This window comes from Salmo salar, chromosome 20, assembly GCF_965601325.2.
Source record: "Salmo salar chromosome 20, fSalSal1, whole genome shotgun sequence".
NCBI lineage: Eukaryota > Metazoa > Chordata > Actinopteri > Salmoniformes > Salmonidae > Salmo > Salmo salar.
The window spans coordinates 58534873-58558817 of record NC_138310.1 but is presented as its reverse complement, the minus strand read 5'-3'; the positions used below and the strand labels follow the sequence as shown (position 1 = coordinate 58558817).

The window sequence follows — 23945 nt, the reverse complement described above, 5'->3', positions numbered from 1 at the left end:
TTCTGGTGAGGTGTATGTGGAAGGGAAGGGAAAGCTCTGAGAACTATTCTGCCGGTTGTCTCTTTATGACTGCATGGAATGGAGACAAATGCAAGGCCAACGTTAATGCTGCCGTCTGGCCTCTAACACATAAGTACATTTTCCACTCCTCATCACGCTTTGAGCAAACTCACATCAACCAAAAAATGCATTGTACAAAATGTACATGTTAATATTTTCAAAAGACTTAACATTTCATTTTATAAACATTGTACACCAATAAAAGTGCTAAATATTTATTTAAGTGTACTATTGTACTATTATACCCAAGGAATACTTGTCCAGAGCAGCAAGCCTGTAGAGCACCACGGTGTGGTCCTGGTGTATAAGGAACTGGCTCTGAACAACTCCTACTCCTTTCGCATCTACCTGGCCACCAACAACTCCTCCGACATTAAGGTGAGAGGGACACGGGGTGTGTGTGTGGATCATTACAGTAACATCTTACTGATTCAGAGCAAAGAGGTGAACATGATCAGAGGGATTGTAATGCCCACTGGCCTGACCTCCTGGCACTCTGACTCACACTGTGGTCTCTACTGAGGGAAATCACATGTCACACTGGAAGTCTGCGGTCTGTTTATTTGTGTGTATGTGTGTGTGGTGATCAAGATGAGTTCATTCATCACTGTATCAGAAGGCATTGGTGCATATTAATGAACAGATGATTTTGTATTGATTTGTTTATCTGTGTCTAGGAACAACTCAGATTGAAACCCCAAACCTCATACATTAGATCTGAATCTAGCCCAGTGGGCAACACTGGTTAAAATGACAATGTTTTTCCAACTGGTAGGTTTATATTGGGATAGTAACACCATGTGATATCAAATATAGACCTCAGTCAATTTTTACTCTGTGATATTACACCGTCTCTTAGGTCACACGTCACCCAGTTCCTGAAATGTGGTTTGAGTGCTGGTAGTGTGTAGAATCAGTGGAGTGTGTATTAGTGTGATAGTAGTATCAGTGGTGAGGGGAATGGCTGAGTGATTGAATGGCTGAGTGATTGAATGCCTGAACTCAGCAGAGACCCACATCAGAGCACTCAGCTTCAGAACAGTCCATTTGACCCTGCCTAACTGGCCAGGGAAAGGAGTTGTTGACCGTTAGTCAAAATTAAGAAAGATTTTCCATCACACACCAAATTGACCATGGAAACCATCTCCGTCCACCAGCTCCCAGGTTTCCTGAACAGGGAAGTTATCATTACTCATTGTGTATTTATTCCTTGTGTTGTTATTTTTCTATGTATTCCTCTTTTCGCATTTTCAATTTTTCTACTATTTCAGTTTTTTTTCTCTGCATTGTTGGGAAGGGCCAGTAAGCATGTGACAAATAACATTTGCCAGTGGTGTAAAGTAACTAAGTAAAAAATACTTTGAAGTATTACTTAAGTAGTTTTCGTGGGTATCTGTACTTTATTTACTATTTATATTTTTGACAACTTCTACTTTTACTCTACTACATTCCTAAAGAAAATATGTACTTTTTACTCCCATACATTTTCCCTGACACCCAAAAGTACTCGTTACATTTCAAATGCTCAGGCAGGACAGCAATATAGTCCTATTCACACACCTATCAATATAACGCGTTGTCATCCTTACTGCCTCTGATTTTGCGGATTCACTAATAACAAATACTGTTTGTAAATTCAGTCAAAGCTGTCTGAGCGAAGTGTGAATTCTATCAACCTCTGCTGTCCATAAACATATAGAAAAACAAGAAAATTGCACGATCTGGTATGCATAATAAAAGGAATTTGATGTACAGCATTTACTTTTACTTTTTACTTCTACTCAGGTATGACAATTTAGTACTTTTTCCACACTATACTTAAGCACATTTAGAACCAGATAGTTTTACTCAAATAGTATTTTACTGGGTGACTTTCAATTTTACTTGAGTCTTTTTCTATTAAGCTATCTTTGCTTTTATTTATTGAGTACTACCATAGAAATAGAATCTCTAGAAGGGCCTTATTTAGACTGGTAAGCTCATGGGTACACTCCATATGGCAATTTGACTGGTAATTTTTATTTATTTAATTTTATTTTTATTTAACCTTTATTTAACTAGGCAAGCCAGTTAAGAACAAATTCTTATTTACACTGATGACCTACCAAAAGGAAAAAGGCCTCCTGCGGGGACGGGGGCTGGGATTAAAAATAAATAAATATAAATACAGGACAAAACACATCACAACAAGAGAGACAACACAACACTACATAAAGAGAGACCTAAGACAACAACATAGCAAGCGAGCAACACATGACAACACAGCATGGTAGAAACACAACATAACAACAACATGGTAGTAGCACACAACATGGTACAAACATAATTGGGCACAGACAACAGCACAAAGGGCAAGAAGGTAGAGACAATAATACATCACTCAAAGCAGCCACAACTGTCAGTAAGACTGTCCATGATTGAGTCTTTGAATGAAGAGATTGAGATAAAACTGTCCAGTTTGAGTGTTTATTGCTGCTCGTTCCAGTCTCTAGCTGCAGCGAACTGAAAAGACGAGTGACCCAGTGATGTGTGTGCTTTGGGGACCTTTAACAGAATGTGACTGGCAGACCGGGTGTTGTATGTGGAGGATGAGGGCTGCAGTAGATATCTCAGATAGTGGGGAGTGAGGCCTAAGAGGGTTTTATAAATAAGCATCAACCAGTGGGTCTTGCGACGGGTATACAGAGATTACCAGTTTACCGAAGAGTATAGAGCGTAGTGATGTGTCCTATACGGTAAAGAACATCTAGCCGCTCGAGAGCACCCTTACCTGCTGATCTATAAATTATGTCTCCGTAATCTAGCATGGGAAGGACGGTCATCTGAATCAGGGTTAGTTTGGCAGCTGGGGTGAAAGAGGAGCGATTACGATAGAGAAAACCAAGTCTAGATTTAACTTTAGCCTGCAGCTTTGATATTTGCTGAGAGAAGGACAGTGTACTGTCTAGCCATACTGCCAAGTACTTGTATGAGGTGACTATCTCAAGCTCTAAACACACAGAGGTAGTAATCACACCGGTGGGGAGAAGGACATTCTTCTTACCAAACCACATGACCTTTGTTTTGGAGGTGTTCAGAATAAGGTTAAGGGTAAAGAAAGCTTGTTGGACACTAAGAAAGCTTTGTTGTAGAACATTTAACACAAAATCCGGGGAGGGTTCAGCTGAGTATAAGACTATCATCTGCATATAAATGGATGAGAGAGCTTCCTACTGCTTGAGCTATGTTGTTGATGCAAATTTAGAAGAGCGTGGGTCCTAGGATTGAGCCTTGGGATACTCCCTTGGTGACAGGCAGTGGCTGAGACAGCAGATTTTCTGACTTTATACACAGCACTCTTTGAGAGAGGTAGTTAGCAAACCAGGCCAAAGACCCCTCAGAGACAGCAATACTCCTTAGCCGGCCAACAAGAATGGAATGGTCTACCGTATCAAAAGCTTTGGCCAAGTCAATAAAAATAGAAGCACAACATTGCTTAGAATCAAGGGCAATGGTAAACTCATGGGTACACTCCATATGGCTGGTATTGTGATGCAGTCATGTCCATGGCAAGTTGGAATGTTCAATCAACTGCTGCTGGATTGCCATGGTAATATAGAATGCTCATTGAAATGATGCTAAGTGATGTGGCTTACAATCAAGTTGTCATCTGAACCTAGATTTATAAATGCACCCTGACCAGCATTACCGCAATATCCACAACTACAGATATCACAAATATCCCAATACTGCACGGAATACTGAAAACTAAGGTAAATACTGACCAGGATGCAGTGCAAAAATAACAATCGAAGGACCTCGGGTCATGAGCTACGGCCATTGGTGTCTGAACCCTCCCTGGACCCGTCAAGACTTTCCCAGGTCCCGGCAGACTGGACCCGCGAGACCTCCGGAGACGTGTGGGAGGACCAGGATGGGCAGTCATTACTATACCTGTCCGTTGCTCACGACCTCCCGGCAGATGACTGAAATCAAAGGCCGACTGGGAGGATTGTGCCTCGAATGACTCCAAGCACGCGGTGGTGCAGTTGACTAATGCAGGCACGGTGATAACACGGACTCTTGCCACCCACAGGGAGACACTGTAGATGGGGCAGAAATGTTCTCATCACCTGAGCCGGATGTGGACGACAAGAGCGACCTGATAACCAAATTCACATACACCAAGAAATGTACCTTACGGAAGCCGCTGAGGTTGCCCAAGAGATAGCCGAGTAGAGGAGAGAAGCTCTGCGTAAAGAAAACATTGGGCCGAAGAACCTGATGAGAAGCCTGAGGATCTCCGTGAAAGACATGGACACTCTCAAGGACATAGTCCTGGAGATGCGTAAATACCTGGAGGAGAGCAACAGCACCACTGCACGGCTGGAGACTCGACGTCTGCAGCTCCAACAGCAGAATGACGCCTTCAGGGATGCGATTGAAAGTCTGAACGTAATCTGTCCACCCTTAAGCACGAGAGAGCTGAGGATAGGGTGAAGTTATGGGATCAGAATGGCTGGCTGTATCGGCCTATTGCAGTCACAAGTCGATGAGGGCCGAATAGCTTTTCTTCACCGGAGGAGTTGATCCAGATGAAAACTTCCCTCATTGAGGAGATGCAGGTAGCCAAGTGGTTAGAGCGTTGGGTCAGTAACTAAAAGGTTGCTGGATCAAATCCCTGAGCTCACAAGGTAAAAATCTATTGTTCTGCCCCTGAACAAGGCAGTTAACCCACTGTTCCTGTCATTGTAAATAAGAATTTGTTCTTAACTGACTTAAATAAAAATAAAAGTTCAAATTAAAAAAATGCAAAGTGCTGTGGCTGAAAGCACATGCCACGACCTGGATTTTCAGGAGAGGGTGCAGGACTTGGAGATGCAAATTACCAGGCATGGTTTCAGGCAATGATTAAATACCAGGCAAGGATTTTCGCCCAGGGTGGCATGGTTTCATTGTGTGTAATGCCTGCCAGTGTGCCCACATGCCAAATTGGACAAAAGGTTCCATGCGGAGACCTGCTTGAAGATGCAGAAAAGGGCTTTTTCAAATCTTATGCCACTATTAATCACACTGCCCTCCCTCCCGTCTGAAGGATATTATATTTCAACATGTTCCATAAAGATTAGTTATTTTTACAACAAACAAAAGCGTATTTAGCCTATTCATGGATAGAATGTTTAAGCCTACAGAGCAACACAGACAACAAAGCTAACATTAACAGCCAGTCAATATAATAAATACATAATCAGTCTCAGTAAGTTTGTAATAAATACTTTATTATAAATATTCCAATAAATAACATCAATAACACATTGTTAAATAAATAAATACATATATTTCATAAATCAAATAAATAAATAAATCCCAGTCCTTAAATATAGAAATAAATAAATAAATAAATTGACCAACATGATCTTCATTTACTGGTTTTGCACTAAACCTACTGTCATTCAGCTCTAACTGAGCCAAAAGAGTTTAGATAGCTCATGTCCCACTCATCTAGGCATTCACAGGGTAGTGCAGTAAGTATTCAACAGTTATGATGGCAAAGTAGTTGATGATGATGTCTGATGATGAAGATGACAATCAGTTTTGCTGATGATTAACTTGTTGATGGTGATGATGATGATGATAAAGATTATCAGCACTTGTTATAGTTGATGAGGATGAGGAATTGGATGGTGTTGAAGATGAGGATTTACTTCCTGTGGTCCCCAGCAGAGATGTATCCCATGGCTCTGCTGATGGTGATGATCCGGAGGTGGAAGCCTTTCAGTACCTTACACAGATGGACCCTCTGGTCCACAGAGTTACCACTAGTCAGCTTAGGGTCTGCAACCTGCAGGGCAAAAGGAAACAAAGCTTAACTTTATAAAAATGCTAACTTTAAGTCCATAGTTGTGTGCGTGCCAATAACATTTGTGCTGTCTCAAACACAGAGGAACACATTTTTTTGTGTACACTTTTGTAATTGTCTATATGAGTTTGTTGTCATTAGAAAACTGAATCAAAAGAAAAAGGAAAATTCAGGGAAGGAAGGAATGTTTTATGACCCAAAAAAATAAAAATTTGAAAAATCAAATCTTACATGTGAGGAAGGATCCCCTTGTGTGGATGGACAATTATTGAGTAGGTTCTTGGTGTCCTGGACAGTGGAGCTGAGGTCGGCCTGTTTGTAAGCCTGTAGTGAGGCAGCATAATGTCCTAGGTCTGCTCGGATGTTCCTCAGACACTCACTCTGTCAGAAGAAAACAAAGATGGACAGAGATCAGACAATCAGACATATAGGAAGCAGTTGAAATGGGTGAGCTAGGAATGGGTGAATTATGTGAAATGCAGTCATTATAAAATCTACAGACTGTCTAAAGATCTAACTGTTTCTTTTTTAAACTGTGGATTTATATACAATGATGCAGTATTGTAAGAACACAATAGTTACCTCACTGAATGTGGTGTTCCGTTGACCAGAGCATCTTGTGTTCTGAGGAAATACAGCAAAAATAATGCATCAATAGACTGATTTATATCACTATTCTGTAAATCCTAATTATTACTTTCAATTAATACTTAAAAGCCCGAGAAAGTATATATATATATATTTTAAATAATGTTAATATGAATCTAGAAAATGACTGTGACTTACCCTGTCCGTGTTGGGTTCGCAGGCTATGACTGTCTGGGTCTTACTGTTTACCTCCACGCGCTGCTCCGAGCAGTTTAAACCCCCAAACAGGTTTTCCTATCAAGGGAAAATGATTCACTTAGTAAGTGGATAAATCAATCACAAACTGTAAGCATATCAACGATACAGACGGACTGACTGACTGAATGAACAATACATTAGATATGAATTAAAAGTTCAAATTCATTAGTTATAATTGTCACTCACGTTGTCCAGGAGCTTTCTAACATTCTTGACGAGCTCTCTGGAGAGGTCAGAGCACTGCCCGCATTTCTCAGTTTCCAAACTCCGCGGCGTGCGCACTGGGGTTCCCATGGAGACTTGGCAGGACAAAGCGAGCAGCAGCACACAGCTGGTAAAGTCTGTGTGGAGGGAGGACACAATCAGTCAGTCAGCACCAACCAATGCATCACCCCAATAATCCTCTAAACAGACCAATAATAAAAACACCCCTGAAAATGTAATTCTTTAACTCCATAAATGAAAACGGAAGACATGTCAAGTTTGAGGCATATCATTTCAGAGGGTTTAGTTGATAAAAAATCCCACATCAATAAAATGATGTACAAATAAAATGAATACTCACATAAATAAAAATTTGGCAGCATGATTCTGAGATCTTTGACTCAAGTGTGGCGTAAACTGATAGGTGTCATCTTTGCTTCATCTGATCATTATATAGCCATGCAGCGCTCCTAGAGGGAATCCCCTGGCCACATTTAAACACTGAATTACATACAGCAAAACAACAAGACCCGCCGAAATGAAAGCGACGCGTCAGTCAAGTGTAATTTCCTGAGTGGTCTCTGTTTACATCTCGGCCAATGAGTGACTCCTTCAAGTGAAACTGGAATTAACATCCAGGGCCTCGTTTCGATTTGCATGAGTAGGCTCAAGAGGAAACCAATGCCTTGAGGTGAATGAATAATACAATACCTATATATATTTTTTACATTATAGTGAGTAATGCAGTGAGTCACATTCTCTTGTGGGCAGCATATCACTCCGTAGCCCAACTCTATCCAGAAACTTTGCAGCAACCACCGATTGTCAAAAAACTACGAGAGACATGCATTCCGATGTCAATGTTTTACTTTTGCTGCTTATTTTCTCTAGCCTATGTAATTGTCAAAACTAGACAGATGACACAAAGAATAATGTTAGAAAGCATTTTCTAAATGATTGTATTATAGGCCTAGAGATGTGGCTGGGTAGTAGCCTTTAGTCTACTTTGACATGAGCCTCTTCTCTAGAAGGCTGATTGTTTTAAACTACATTCATAGTTGTTCTTTTTTTTTCTTGCAAAGCTTTACATGCTTTCAATTATGCATTATAAACATACATTTCGTAAGAACGAAAAACAATGTAAATAGAAAATAGGTTTAATTTCCCAACTTTTGGTTGAGTTCTTCACCACAGGGGTCAAAATAAAGTGGCTTTTGAGAAGTAAGTTGTTAAAAAAGAACAACTTTAGATTTCGCCTAATTTGTATATTCTGTCATAAAGAGCACTTGTTCAACTTAATAAAAAACATGCCCCCCCCAAAAAAAATTGAATATAGCAAATGCCTATTAAGTAACATGGTTGACCATAATAGGGTTGATTAGATGATTTCATCTTAAATCAATCATACATCAATCATACTGTGACAGTGGCATTTGGGAGGGGGGGGGGTCGATTCCCACGGTTGAGCAGTACGAAAATGTATGCACTCCTGTTAAAGTACTCTGGATAAGAGAGTCTACTAAACCATGACTAAAATGTAATGGGATTGCCCATGACCCCTGCACACCTCCACAATTTGAACCCTGGCATTTGAATTTGTTTACCATTGGCCTGTTTAGTTTAGAAAGTACTCCTCTTCCAGTAAAGGCTGACCCTCAGGGTCTGTAGAGAAAGAGAGGCCATGGTGAGTCAACCTGCTGGGGAGAGTTTCACAGAAGTGGATGATGCTTGTGGTTGTGACCATTGATATGAGATCAGACCTTTCAAAACCACAATCACAGTAAAACACAGAGCTATCTTAGGCCTAAGGTTAAAATCATCTACTCTTTAAAATAAGGTGGTTTTGTATGACTGTTCATCGAAAAATATTATTATAAAAAAACTGATGCATTCTTCATACTCTTGTTGCCTCTGAGTAAAATATTCAGCGGAGTGATCAGCTTTTCTCTTCCCAGGTGGCAGTAATGTTGGTATGGTTATTCATTTATGAATTATGTCCAAAATCCTACAATGCACTTGTCAGTATTAGTATTACATAATTATAAAATAGTTATAAATGCACTGTTAATGTATTGTGTTTCGCCATATGGACATACAGTATGTACTTATAATATTTACAATAATATGTCAATCTCTGTCCACTTTTCTTAACAGACTGCACACCAAACCACAATATATGAAACAAAGTTTATTTTTTATTTTACATATCTGTACATAAACATTTCTTCCCTCAAATAAAAATTCTCAATACAATAGGATGTAAATGATATTAACACATTTATTCATTTAAAATGACTCGTGTCAGAAAATCAACATTTACAAAATGTTGAAGACCGATCAGAGTGAATGTATTACCAAAAGTTACAACTCCACTACAAGGCAGGCATGTTTCCTTTACACTCTTTTAGCACCTTCAAATAAACATTTCTCAGTTGAAAACTACCAATTGTGCAGAATAAAAAGAGGTTGACTTTGAAATACTTAAAAATTACCTTTCAACTTAAAATAGTCTGATGTTAGTCGTCATAGTTTTATACAATGTTTCTTATTTTTCTCTTTTAACTGACTTTCTACTAATTTCTCACTATTATTATTTTTTTTCTCCACCATTTTGTATTGACAGTTATAATTTAGTGGCGAATGTAAAAAGTTAAAAATAAACAATAGCGAAGCAAGGCCAATCACTGCACAGGAAGCCGGGACAGTATCCATGACAACACACAATCAGTTTCCTCTTCTCCCAGGAAGCAGGAAATTCTCTGTCTTTAGCGCTGGGACAACCACAGAAGCAAATGAAAGGGTGGCCTTCCTCTGGCTGCTGCCACCATGGGAGAGGGGCAGACAGAGGGGGAGCAGCGAGAGACATGGGGCAGGGCACAGGGACCAAGATGGGGCAGGGGTGGAGTAAAGGGATGGGGTAGGGTCGAGGTGTCTCATTTGGATGGGGTCTTCTCAGCCATGTGTTTCTGCTGGCTCTCAGCATGCCTGAGTAAAAACAAAATGATGATTAGATAAACTACTTTATTAGCTGCAGCTATCTGTCCCAAAGACAGAGTCCCCTAATCATTCCCTGGCCTGTTTGAGGTCCTTGTTCTTCAAGCTGCGTGTGTGTGTGTGTGCTTCTGTATGAAAATCATGCAAATGTATAACCTTTGCTAAACATCTGTCCCAAAGACAGAGTTCCCCCAAACATTCCTGGCCTGTTTGCGGTCATAGCCCTGGGGGCTGTGTGTGTGTGTGTGTGTGTGTGTGTCTCCGTGTGTGTGTGTGTGTGTGTGTGTTAGATAGCACCACCACCTGGTCAGGTCCTCTATGTCCACCAGCATGGCATCCTGCTCCATGTGCAGTTCATCCCTGATCAGCAGCAGCTGCACCAGCTCCTCATTCAGACCTGGAGAAGACAAACATCAGAACAACGTCAGAAAAACATTAGAGCAACAACACACCATTAGAACACTAACATACACCAGGCGCTGGATTCAATCCATATCACAGAAGTATCGCGGAAGATGTGTGTTAAAGGTCATTTCCGATTGAGCCGTCATTTGCAGCGGTTACAGTGAATGCAGTCTCCGCAAACGCAGGAATATTGCTTTTATATATAATTTCAATCGAGCTATAACACGGATCTTCCACGATACGGATTGAATCCAGCCCCAAGTCATACGATACACAGATTTCGAATGGAGCATTTCTTTTTAAACCATGCCACTAAAATACAAGATTCTATAGCAACATTTTTGTGGGGGATTTTTGGGCCTTCTGTGTAAAATGAGGTATTGTACGTCTTTCACCAGTATCATCACACGTGCATCCAACTTACATTGTCTGAAATGACTGTCAATACGAAAGATACCGTCCCTAACTAACAATGTGTGTATGTGCGTGAGTGTGCTTGTGGTCTTGTTCTTCAATCTTCGTGGGGACCTGAAATCCCCTAAAGTCCTCACAAGGATTGTAAAACAAGGAAAATTCTCACTCTTGGGGAAATCTCCCACGTCCCCACAAGGACAAAGGCTATTTTAAGCTTAGGGGCCAATGGTTAGGGTTAGGTTTAGGGGTTAGACAAAAATAGGATTTTAAATGGAAATACATTTTAGGATAGAAAAACGTGTGTGTGTGTGTGTGTGTGTGTGTGTGTGTGTGTGTGTGTGTGTGTGTGTGTGTGTGTGTGTGTGTGTGTGTGTGGTACTCACTCTCTATCTGGGAGTGCAGGTCGTTGACTATAACCTGTAGTTGTCCCAGGGTCATGTCTCTCAGGTCTGTAGGCTTCAGGCTCCTCTTCATCAGACACTCACTGATGTGGGGCATGTGGGGCAGCTAGAGAGAAACGCACATATCACCAGTTACAAATACACACACATTTACAGAAACATACAGCACATCGGAAATGTACAAGTACAAAATATGTACACTCACTGATATGGATCCTTGGGCACTACAGAACCCAACGACACTGCAGTATATGTGAGTGTGAGTGTGTGTAGGCCGATGTGTGTTTGTCTGTACAAGATGGTGCAGATGCTTGAGGAAAGGCGTCATTTCAGTTTAATCTGCATCTCATAAATATATCCAGCTGCTGAAAGCAGCCCCATGCTCCAGGAGCTGCCCAGCTTGAGCACCAGACTGTAATATGATGCAAATCCCAATCTCTCCAGCAGGGGTCAGCCTAGTGACGACTGTCACAGCAATATACAGAACAGCAATGGTCCCAGAACTGACCCTAGTCATAGAGAGCTACAGTAAACAACTCTGTCTCCTTCCTCCTGGCCATAGCTGCGGGAAGTAGGGGTGCTGAAGATGTTGTAGCACCCCCTGAAAGATCAGAATATACACTACCGGTCAAAAGTTTTAGAACACCTACTCATTCAAGGGTTTTTCTTTATTTTTACTGTTTTCTACATTGTATAATAATAGTGAAGACATCAAAACGATTAAATAATACATATGTAATCATGTAGTAACCAAAAAAGTGTTAAACAAATCAAAATATATTTTATATTTGATATTCTTTAAATAGCCACCCTTTGCCTTGATGACAGCTTTGCACACTCTTGGCATTCTCTCAACCAGCTTCATGAGGTAGTCACCTGGAATGCATTTAAATGAACAGGTGTGCCTTCTTAAAAGTGAATTTGTGGAATTTCTTTCCTTCTTAATGCATTTGAGCCAATCAGTTGTGTTGTGACAAGGTAAAAGTTTCTTCAAGGGCAGTTGCAAAAATCCTAAAGTGCTATGATGAAACTGTCTCTCATGAGGATCACCACAGGAAAGGAAGACCCAGAGTTACCTCTGCTACTGAGGATTATTTCATTAGAGTTATCAGCATCAGAAATTGCAGCCCAGTGGAGACTGTGTGAATCAGGCCTTCATGGTCAAATTGCTGCGAAGTGCGGAAGGTAGCCTAGTGGTTAGAGCGTTGGACTAGTAACCGAATGGTTGCAAGATCGAATCCCTGAGCTAACAAGATAGAAAGCTGTCATTCTGCCACTGAACAAGGCCGTTTAACCCACTGCTCCTAGGCTGTCATCAAAAATAAGAATTTGTTCTTAACTGACTTGCCTAGTTAAATAAAGGGGGGGAAAAACACTCCTAAAGGACATTAATAAGAAGAGACTTTCTTGGGCCAAGAAACACAAGCAATGGACATTAAACTGGTGGAAATTTGTCCTTTGGTCTGGAGTCAAATTTTTGATTCCAACAGCCATGTCTTTGTGAGACACAGAGTAGGTGAACGGATGATATCCGCATGTGTAGTTCCCACCAAGAAGCATGGAGGAGGTGGTGTGACGGTGTCGGGGTGCTTTGCTGGTGACACTGTCTGTCATTTATTTAGAATTCAAGGCACACTTAACCAGCATGGCTACCACAGCATTCTGCAGCAATACACCGTCTCATCTGGTTTGGGCTGAGTGGGACTATCATTTGTTTTTCAACAGGACAATGAGCCAACACACCTCCAGGCTGTGTATGGGCTATTTGACCAAGAAGGAGAGTGATGGAGTGCTGCATCAGATGACCTGGCCTCCACAATCATCCGACCTCAACCAAATTAAGATGTGTGCCAAGAGTGTGCAAAGCTGTCATCAAGGCAAAGGGTGGCTATTTGAAGAATCTCAAATATAAAATCTATTTTGATCTGCTTAATACCTTTTTGGTTACTTCATGATTCCATATGTGTTATTTCATAGTTTTGATGTCTTCACTACTATTCTACAATGTAGAAAACAGTAAAAATAGAAACTAGTTTACTGGGCCTTTACTAGTCCTGTATTAGCAGAATGACATAGCCGTCTGTAGTGCGGGCAAGGCATTTTTTTCAGCATCCCCCCAGCCAAAGAATCGGAGCACCCCCACCTCCAAACTACTTCCCGCGGCTATGCTCCTGGCAGTAAGCAACACACTATACGCTCTCTCTTTGTCTTCTTGGATTCTTTGACAGTTTGTTCTTGTCAAATCAACACACAGCCTTTCACTGCTGTCTTTTGTGTTTCCTTAAAGAGTTTCAGTTTCACTTCCTCTCATCCACCTCTTTATCTCTCCCCTTCTCTCTCATTCTGTATGTCACACCTTGTTGGGTTCAACAGGGGCAGGTTTGACATTAACCCTAGATAGTAACCAAGGTGAATCATAAAGCATCATGTTCTTTCTCAGGCTCGCTGGGTATGAGAATTTCCCTCGATCCCTTGTTCAATCTATTTCTATCATCTGTGTGAATCTCCTTTATCTCTCTCCTTAGCTTAGGAGAGAGAGAGAACGTGTCTAAGGGTGAGAAAACATGTGCTCCTTCCATTGCCCTTTTGCTGTATGACTTGTGAGTGTGCGAGATCGCTTAGCTGGTTCTTCTTGTCAGAGTTTCTCACTCCTCTTTCACTTTCACATTGGCACCCATGCAACTGAGCTAGGGGCCATGTTTCCCCTCTGCCATGTGCCACTGTTTCAGTTCGGCGAGGGAGCACGGAAGTCCGTGACACGCAGAGAGGCGGGGGTGTGAGAAAAGAGAGAGAGAGTGAGAGATGCGGGGGGAGAGCCGGCCACCGCGAGTGGTAGTGTTTTGATCACGATATGTGTTTGGGCTTATTGTGTTTGTCTGAGGCGGAGTTTCCTCCCTCAGTTATATTACTGGCTTGTGAAGTTAGTGGCAATACGAATAAGGATACCACCAACAACAATACTCAAGTATTTCATCATATCAGTATTCTCTTAGCATGACATGAATGGGGAAAAACGAAAATAATGTAATTCTCTTGGTGGGAGTGTTGTGTAAATTCTTGTGTAAATTCTTTGGAAGGCCACATGGCTTTAGTGAATTAAAGCGTGGTATCTGGTGTAAAAAAAAAACATCTCCTCACACACATTCCCCTCATTTCTCCTGTCATTATTGGCTTACGCAAGAGCCCCTGGCACTCAACCCCACGGCCACTGGCTTAACAAACTGGCCAGGTGCCAGCCTGCACTCTGACTATGTATTTTTTGGTAGGGCTGAAATCAACTGGTAAAGGTTCACATTCTTGTATATTTCTATAACAAATGTATTGAGAACTTGTACCCAGGAATGAGCATATAGGTGTGAGTCTGCCCACAGCATGGCGCTGCCCCTGTGCTCAGTACAGCAGTGCGTTAGCTTAGCGTCAGGGCCTCATCTGCCCCTGTGCTCAGTACAGCAGTGCGTTAGCTTAGCGTCAGGGCCTCATCTGCCCGTGTTCAGTACAGCAGTGCGTTAGCTTAGCGTCAGGGCCTCATCTGCCCCCGTGTTCAGTACAGCAGTGTGTTAGCTTAGCGTCAGGGCCTCATCTGCCCCCGTGTTCAGTATAGCAGTGCGTTAGCTTAGCATCAGGGCCTCATCTGCCCGTGTTCAGTACAGCAGAGTGTTAGCTTAGCGACAGGGCCTCATCTGCCCCTGTGTTCAATACAGCAGAGTGTTAGCTTAGCGACAGGGCCTCATCTGCCCCTGTGTTCAATACAGCAGTGTGTTAGCTTAGTGACAGGGCCTCATCTGCCCCTGTGTTCAATACAGCAGTGCGTTAGCTTAGTGACAGGGCCTAATCTGCCCCTGTGTTCAGTACACCAGTGTGTTAGCTTAGTGACAGGGCCTAATCTGCCCCTGTGTTCAGTACACTAGTGTGTTAGTTTAGTGACAGGGCCTAATCTGCCCCTGTGTTCAGTACACTAGTGTGTTAGCTTAGTGACAGGGCCTAATCTGCCCCTGTGTTCAGTACACCAGTGTGTTATCTTAGTGACAGGGCCTAATCTGCCCCTGTGTTCAGTACACCAGTGTGTTAGCTTAGTGACAGGGCCTAATCTGCCCCTGTGTTCAGTACACTAGTGTGTTAGTTTAGTGACAGGGCCTAATCTGCCCCTGTGTTCAGTACACTAGTGTGTTATCTTAGTGACAGGGCCTAATCTGCCCCTGTGTTCAGTACACCAGTGTGTTAGCTTAGTGACAGGGCCTAATCTGCCCCTGTGTTCAGTACACCAGTGTGTTAGTTTAGTGACAGGGCCTAATCTGCCCCTGTGTTCAGTACACTAGTGTGTTAGTTTAGTGACAGGGCCTAATCTGCCCCTGTGTTCAGTACACCAGTGTGTTAGCTTAGTGACAGGGCCTAATCTGCCCCTGTGTTCAGTACACTAGTGTGTTAGTTTAGTGACAGGGCCTAATCTGCCCCTGTGTTCAGTACACCAGTGTGTTAGCTTAGTGACAGGGCCTAATCTGCCCCTGTGTTCAGTACACTAGTGTGTTAGTTTAGTGACAGGGCCTAATCTGCCCCTGTGTTCAGTACACTAGTGTGTTAGTTTAGTGACAGGGCCTAATCTGCCCCTGTGTTCAGTACACTAGTGTGTTAGCTTAGTGACCGGGCCTAATCTGCCCCTGTGTTCAGTACACCAGTGTGTTAGCTTAGTGACAGGGCCTAATCTGCCCCTGTGTTCAGTACACCAGTGTGTTAGTTTAGTGACAGGGCCTAATCTGCCCCTGTGTTCAGTACACTAGTGTGTTAGTTTAGTGACAGGGCCTAATCTGCCCCTGTGTTCAGTACACCAGTGTGTTAGCTTAGTGACAGGGCCTCAGATATGACACTCACCTCTTCTGACTGTTGGGCACGACTACATCCCCAAACACGTCACCCAGTCCATTCTGGGATGTTAATAATAGATCGCCCCAACCCAAGCACCCCCTCTTTACTGAATAAGTAACGTCTTCTGCCCAGGTGGAGATATTGGTGTGTGTGTGTGTGTGTATCTGTGTGTGTGTATGTGGGACTTTGTGTGTGTGTGTGCTTGGGGGAGGGCACTGATGCAGATGAGACTGTTAAAATAATCATGGCTGTGGTCGCTGACGGGGCAGAGAAGGGTGGTGTCTACCATGTGACATCATCACAATGTTAAAGAAGACCAGTGTGGATGGTTTGCTCTGAAAAGACCTGGGGTTAGAAACACTGACTAGAGGCTGAGGTTACAGGCCCGTTGCCTATAGCGACGGTACTGACCAGATCTGCCACAGGGGACTTCTTGCGGTTCTGTTTTTCCACCTCCACCTGCATCTTGGCCATGGGTTTGGCCATCGCCAGGGCTAGCTTAGCCTCGGCCTGCAACTTCTTCTGTCTGCTCAGGAAGTCCATGTCCTCCAGAGACTCACTGTCTTCCTCCGTAGTGTCCCGGTCAGAGTAGGACGAACTCTGCTTCGACTGGGGGTAGGGACGTGGAGAGAGTGGAGACAGAAGAATGGGAAATAAGGAAAAGTTAGTGGTTTATTCCCGTTGGGTCTTCGTTCTTCTTGTGTTGTCATTGATAGGTCATTCACTGAACACAGAGGTCAGTCAGACAGGGAAACAGCTCAGAGCTATAACAGATGGTTATAAATACTGGGATTATCTCACTCCCTCTCCCTCTCTCTATTCGCTGTGTCTGTCAGACAGCCTGTGGCCACTCATCCATGTCCTTCAGAGAGCGTGTTCATATTCAACCCTCATTTGTTGCCGGTGTATTGGTTAACGGGCCAGAAAACGTGAGCATGGCCATTCACTCTCCCCCACACGCTAACCCAGGGCTATGGCTCTGATTCATACCGAATCTGTCCCTTTCTGTCGTTGTCTCTTGCTCGCATTCTGTCACAGTCTTACTGAGTGTGCTATCTAGAATACATGAGTCACACAGTAGATCTCTCTAAGAATTTTTATTTCTCTCTCATTCTACCTTTCCCTCTCTCTCTTGCTCTGTCATTCTTCCACACAAGTCCTACTGAGAGCTATCTTTCTGACTCATATAGCAAACTCTGTGTGTGAATCCCCAACAGTGAGAGAAACATATTCACACAGAAATATGAACGTGTGTGTGGTCAGTCTGTACCATGGGGGACAGCGGTGTGTCCAGACTGGTCTCTGTCTTGCTGTCGTCTGCATCGCTGTCCTTGTCGCTGCCGCTGTCGTTGACAAAACAGATCTGCAGGTTCATCCCACTCTGCAGCCTGGAGAGAGGAGAGAGAAAGAAAGAGGAAAGAGGAGAAAGAGAGAGGGGAGAGGATGCGTCATTACTATGGGCTAAGGAAAGTTCTATGGGCTAAGGAAAGTTCTATGGGTTAAGGAAAGTTCGCTCACCAATAATTGCTTGTAGGGTTTTATTGACCCAGATAACATGCACCTAGGCACCGCTGGTGAGAAAGAAACTCAATAACAGTCCCATCTAGCTTTCCACTCAGGCCAAACCCTCCTCTAACTCTCCACCGAGGTCTCAGTGTGTCTGTGATAGGACTGTAATAGCGACTAGCCTTCCATGGCATTATTAAATATGTCTACCCCTTAGCCCTCCCTCTCCTGCTCTAACTTTGGATCGATCCATCCAGGGTGAAGGTTCGATCCAAACAGCTAGACTCCGACGGCTCTCTAGACCTCAGAAGACCGGAGTCCTGTAAGATCTGGATCAAACCATTTTTTAATCAATAATCGGCTTATTTAAAGCAGTAATTACAAACACATGTAGAGAAAACCTGATCGATTACACAGCCTGGACCCAATCGGTCCAGATTTAGTCAGACCAGAGTAATCGATTGGTAGTTTCAGAGGAAGGAGCATCAAAATAATCCTTGGAAATAGTTGAGCAGTTCATGGAAGTACCTGACTTCTCCAGCAGTGTAACCAGTAAATTTCACCCCATAAGATTTTCTTTGGTGAGACATCTAATTTTAATATATCATAGTTTCAGATTCATTAACGTTGTGAGTGCCTTTGTGTGTATGACTGTATGAATGTATGTATCCTGGAATACTGGTTCCAGTAAGGTTGAGGTTGTGTGTAGGAGTGCATTTTGGGAAGTGAGATCCACAGTGCCGGGATGCAGAAAAAGAGAGAGGAAATGTCCCTTACTCTCAACAGTCAACAGAGGTTTCAGAGGGAGAGAGCAGGGGTCTGTTTGTGTGGGGGAGATGGCCCTACAGAGTTCCAGGAGAGTTCCACTTTTACAGGCATTAAGAAAAGGTCAAATCTGACTCTGTTAGAGTCATGTCCAGTAACCTGCAATTTCACTCTAGTGACAGTGCCCACACACATAAAGAGAGTGATGTCATTGCTTCTCAAGAACAGGGACAGGGACTGAGGGTGAAACTGATCTGTGTCTGTATCTGTGTGTCTTTATGTGTGTATGTGTGTATGTATCTGTGTGTGTGTGTGTGTGTGTGTGTGTGTGTGTGTGTGTGTGTGTGTGTGTGTGTGTGTGTGTGTGTGTGTGTGTGTGTGTGTGTGTGTGTGTGTGTGTGTGTGTGTGTGTGTGGGGTAGGGCTGTGATGGTCATGGAATTTTGGATGAAGGTAATTGGCCAGCCAAATGACCGCGGTTACCATAATAAATGTTTGAATGTCCCAAAAAATACGCATAATTTTCTCTTCTCCTCCACTCCTGACTGCAAGTGCTATTATAGAAATAGAATAAATAGAACGGGCATCCCCATTCAAGTCAATGATAGCATAATGGATTTTTTTCAACCTTTATTTAACTAAGCAAGTCAGTTAAGAACAAATTCTTATTTACAATGACGGCCTAACCCGGCAAAACCTGGACAATGCTGGGGCAATTGTGCGCCGCTCTATGGGACTCCCAATCCCAGCCGGATGTGATACAGCCTGGATTCAAACCAGGGACTGTGGTGACATCTCTTGCACTGAGATGCAGTGCCTTAGACCGCTGCGCCACTAGTGACCATTGCGAGTGTACCCATAGGAGCAAAGCAGGAAGTAAAATATGTGCTAAAATATGTGCTGTGATTTGTTGATTCAACTCAACTGACATTACAAACAATACATTCTATTACATGGGCCACATCAGTTAACATCATTTGAAGGAACATTCTACATTACCATGGAAATTACTGCATCACAATACCAGGCAGCCATTGCGAGTATAATCATGAGTTTACCGGTCAAGGTGAGAGCTTCCAAGCCCGTTCTATTCATTCTAATTCTATGTGTGCTGCTGCTGCATTGTGGGGCATTGACTAGTCGACCGAAGACTAATTTGCTTGTTTCAGCAAGGAGTAACAAAGTTTCATCACATTGTCAACCGCACTAACGCCCGGCCGCCCCCATCTTCAGTCAGCTGTTCGCGCCAAACGGCATTTTTAAACGCATATGACGGTTATTTCATTTCATGACGGCATTCATCATTAACCGTTACACGGTTATATGGTAATTGTGCCAGCCCTATGTTTGTGTGTGTATGTAAATGTCTGAGTCTGTGTGTATTGTAGACTTTGTGGGATTGATGTACAGCTGATGATGCATGTCTCTTACCGTGAGGACAGACTGGGCTTGCCGCTCTTGCTGCAGCTGGTATAGATACCCGGCCCATCGTCAAAGAAACTACCCAGGGCCAGCTTCTGCCGGATGGACTCCCTCTCATTCTTTTGGGCCTGGAGGGGAGAGGAGAGGGTTAAGGAGGCTAATAATAGGACTGAAGACGTTGTTAAGCAGTAACCATGTGGTGAGGAGGGGAACTGACAGGCTGTGAAACATGTGGACAGCTCGAGACACCAATAATATTATAATATTCACCACTAGGTGGTGCAGATGTATGAGAGATAGAGAGTCCAACACATTTTCACTGGTCACTCTCTCCACTCATGCAGTCAAACACACACATTCCTAAACCACTGGGCATCCCTGTCTAATAGCACTATAAGCATGCCTGCCTCCTGGGCCTGCTTTCCAGTAGGAATTCCCACTTCTGACCCAGACAGCTTTGGCAGCACCTAACACAGTCACACCCGGAGGAACACTCATATGTGCTAATGGCACCACAGGAGGCTGGTGAGGGGAGGACGGCTCATATGGCTGGAATGGAGTGAATAGTTTGGTGTCAAACACATGGAAACCTTGTGAATGTCACCGTGCACACGCCTGAGAAGAAGTGTGTAGAGACAGGGTTTCTCTCACACTCCCTGTGCTGGGTTATCAGCCACAGTAACCAGGCCTATCAGTAGACAGACAACACAGTGTGAGAGTTTAGACTGTTCAAGGCCGCTACAGGACTGTTTGACTGTTGTTGTTACAGGTGGTGCTGGGAGGTCAAATGGGTACCAGGGTCAGATACAGCGCAGTGTATGTTTTGGTGCCGGGGGGTTGGGAGTCCTCCAGGACGAGGAGTGTTTGGGGGGAAATATTGACCCTCTCTAAAGGCCCAGACAGAGGAAGAAAAAACCCTTTCAGTGCTCACACACATACACACACACAAAGAGCAGGCCTTTCAGACACAGGAGAGAGGGGAGGCGAGAGGTTTAGAGAAAGAGAGAGGAAAGCTTTTAGAGAACGCTTTGGAGGAGAGGGGGAAGGAGGTGAGGGGAATAAGAGCAAAGGAGAAGATGGCAGAAGCCTTGAGTGTTATCCCTCTCTTTAACTCTGTCCTCAACCTTTTTCAATTTCTCTTTCTCCTTACTTCTTTCTCTCTTCCACTAACTCACTCCTTCTCTTCCTTTATCTCAGCCCTTCATTTATTCCTCCCTCCCTCCCTCCCTCCCTCCCTCCCTCCCTCCCTCCCTCCCTCCCTCCCTCCCTCCCTCCCTCCCTCCCTCCCTCCCTCCCTCCCTCCCTCCCTCCCTGCCTCCCTCCCTCCCTCCCTCCCTCCCTCCTCACCATGGCAACATTACCATAATCCCTCTCCACACCAGAGAGCCCAGGAGACACAGCTACTGTTGGCACTGCCAGGACACACTGGCACCCACAAGAGAGGGCTTGGCACAGAAGGGCGTTTGTGTGCGTGTGTGTGTCTGTGACTGAGTGAGAGAAAGAGAGTGTGACCAGGGGTACTGGGTGAGGCAAGATGATTACATTTAACAGCATCACTTTACCACTTCTCAGACACTAACAATCACACACACACACACACACACACACACACACACACACACACACACACACACACACACACACACACACACACACACACACACACACACACACACACACACACACACACACACACACACACACACACACACACACACCACTTCTAGCTCCCTGTGTCATAACACTGAGTGGCTGACCAGCAGGTGTCAGTGCTGAGTAGTGGCGCTCCTGAGTTGTTGCTGTAATTACCATAATAACAGACAAGGACTGTTGTGTCACAACAGAGAGGTGTTAGTGACAGTAGCCATTGTTAAGTTAGCATCATGGGTGGTGGGGGTACTTATGTTAGGTGGTCTTTGTATTGGAATGTCAGGTTGTAATGTTTGGGGTGATGTGGCAGTGTGTGTGTGTGTGGTTTAGTGTGTGTGTGTGTTGTGTTTGCATAGGGTTAGCCTGCATTCCTACATTCATCACCATTCTTACTAGGTGTATTATTGTAAACAGCCCTAAATTGCTTCTAAAACGCCCCTAAAGGCTTCTGCATACTAAGTTCGATTGGCTCCTAGCAGAACTCGGCTAGGCGAAGTGAACATCTGTGCCTCACATACTCCCTTAAAAGACCTTCGTTTGAAAAATGAGAAAAAAGTGGCAATACTACTGTTTGTCCCTCTTGAGACGCGGTAGCCAGTATATACACTTCCTCAAGATAGTCAGAATTAATCGAAGATAACTCATGAAATGTGTCATTCATTTTGACGTACATGCCGAGGATGTCTTGGTCGTGCAATTTGACATCTAACTAAGATGTTTGTGGCAGTATTTCTCAAGTGAAAAAATGTGCATGAAAACGAGGCATCTCGTTCAATGCTGTCTTAATGCTCATTTGAAGGAACATTCTCCATTATGATGGAAATGATTGCACTTAATTGAAGAAACCCTACTGCCGAAAAAACACGCCGGATATCAAAACGAACAAAAACGTCACAATATACGTCATAATATATGCATAAACTGTTTCGGATGAGAAGCATGCGGACGCTTTTAGGCAGAACCCAACACAACCATAATCCTCTACCTAACACAGCTACCATAGTCTTCCAACAGGACTACCTTCCTTCACGTTAAGCCCCTAACTAACTAGTTAACTTATGAAACGGCTGCTGGATGGAGGTGTGAGAGAGAACGGGCTCAGATCTCATCATGGGCAGCATTATAAAACCCTCAAAGAGGTGGTGAGTACGCCACATAGATGTCTGTGACTGTGGGGATAGCAAATGGACCCATCTCTCTCACTTTAACTTCTCTCCTTTCCTCGCCACAATAGTCATGCCATTCATTTAAGATTTGTCACAGAGCTTTCCTCTCCTTTTCCTCCCAACAAACATTCCCTGTGTTATTACCACAATTCCTTGTGTGCCAAGCCTCTGCTCCGAAAAGTTTGACATTGTGTGTGTGTATATCAGAGAGACATACGCGCCCCCAGTCAACAAAGTTCTGATAAATGACTTCATTTCCTGGTCCTGTGAAAAGTGCTGTAGCTCCTAAATTAGATTTTGAGAAACGCCACTGTGCTGAATTGTGTTTATCCTCAAATTTCAGAAGCAATTTTCTCTTGTGAAAACCCTCATTGATAAGACATGTTCTTCTCCTCCCCTGCTCTCCCCTCCGTCTCTACCGTCCTCTCCTCCCCTGCTCTCCCCTCCGTCTCTACCGTCCTCTCCTCTCCTGCTCTCCCCTCCGTCTCTACCGCCCTCTCCTCCCCTGCTCCTCCCTCCCTCTCTACCGTCCTCTCCTCTCCTGCTCTCCCCTCCGTCTCTACCGTCCTCTCCTCCCCTGCTCTCCCCTCCGTCTCTACCGTCCTCTCCTCCCCTGCTCTCCCCTCCGTCTCTACCGTCCTCTCCTCCCCTGCTCTCCCCTCCGTCTCTACCGTCCTCTCCTCTCCTGCTCTCCCCTCCGTCTCTACCGTCCTCTCCTCCCCTGCTCTCCCCTCCGTCTCTACCGTCCTCTCCTCCCCTGCTCTCCCCTCCGTCTCTACCGTCCTCTCCTCCCCTGCTCTCCCCTCCATCTCTACCGTCCTCTCCTCTCCTGCTCCTCCCTCCCTCTCTACCGTCCTCTCCTCCCCTGCTCTCCCCTCCGTCTCTACCGTCCTCTCCTCCCCTGCTCTCCCCTCCGTCTCTACCGTCCTCTCCTCCCCTGCTCTCCCCTCCCTCTCTACCGTCTCTCCTCTCCTCTCCTGCTCCTCCCTCCCTCTCTACCGTCCTCTCCTCCCCTGCTCTCCCCTCCGTCTCTACCGTCCTCTCCTCCCCTGCTCTCCCCTCCGTCTCTACCGTCCTCTCCTCTCCTGCTCTCCCCTCCGTCTCTACCGTCCTCTCCTCTCCTGCTCTCCCCTCCGTCTCTACCGTCCTCTCCTCTCCTGCTCTCCCCTCCGTCTCTACCGTCCTCTCCTCTCCTGCTCTCCCCTCCGTCTCTACCGTCCTCTCCTCTCCTGCTCTCCCCTCCGTCTCTACCGTCCTCTCCTCTCCTCCTTTCCTTCATTCTTCCGCCACAGCGCTCCCTCACTCTGAACAATGGAGGCCTTTCATTGGAGGAGAGAAGGGGTTGCCATTGACCTCGCACCATGGTCTGAGGAACCGTCTGTTCACCCACACAGGCCAGATCCCGTGAGCACGA

The 23945-nt window shown here is 44.4% G+C and overlaps 2 protein-coding genes across 3 annotated transcripts in view; both read right to left on the bottom strand.

The window, feature by feature from the left end:
* Positions 1 to 5412: 5412 nt before the first annotated feature.
* Positions 5413 to 7481, bottom strand: il12a (interleukin 12a). Its single transcript, XM_045704225.2, has 6 exons — positions 7311 to 7481; positions 6932 to 7086; positions 6686 to 6781; positions 6482 to 6523; positions 6131 to 6280; positions 5413 to 5881 (listed from the first exon to the last, which is right to left on the bottom strand). The coding sequence occupies exons 1-6, from the start codon at positions 7330 to 7332 to the stop codon at positions 5741 to 5743; spliced, it is 606 nt and encodes a 201-aa protein (XP_045560181.1). The 5' UTR covers positions 7333 to 7481; the 3' UTR covers positions 5413 to 5740.
* A 1643-nt stretch (positions 7482 to 9124) lies between these two features.
* Positions 9125 to 23945, bottom strand: part of LOC106580942 (schwannomin-interacting protein 1) — a 50788-nt gene continuing 35967 nt past the window's right edge. For both annotated transcript variants that reach the window (XM_014162527.3, XM_014162529.3), the window contains 6 exons: positions 19725 to 19843; positions 17294 to 17411; positions 16435 to 16632; positions 11146 to 11269; positions 10247 to 10340; positions 9125 to 9934 (listed from right to left, as the gene is read on the bottom strand). In XM_014162527.3, the coding sequence (XP_014018002.1) occupies positions 9883 to 9934; positions 10247 to 10340; positions 11146 to 11269; positions 16435 to 16632; positions 17294 to 17411; positions 19725 to 19843 (705 nt within the window). In that variant the 3' untranslated portion in view covers positions 9125 to 9882. The remainder of the gene's footprint in view (positions 9935 to 10246; positions 10341 to 11145; positions 11270 to 16434; positions 16633 to 17293; positions 17412 to 19724; positions 19844 to 23945) is intronic.

Bases quoted from the DNA above. Each gene is read 5' to 3' on its own strand.
- il12a (XM_045704225.2), bottom strand. From the start codon at position 7,332: ATGCTGCCAAATTTTTATTTAT. The intron at 7,087-7,310 runs GTGAGTATTCAT...CCCTCCACACAG, and splicing joins GCTGCCAAATTTTTATTTAT to ACTTTACCAGCTGTGTGCTG. The intron at 6,524-6,685 runs GTAAGTCACAGT...GTATTTCCTCAG, and splicing joins GCGAACCCAACACGGACAGG to AACACAAGATGCTCTGGTCA.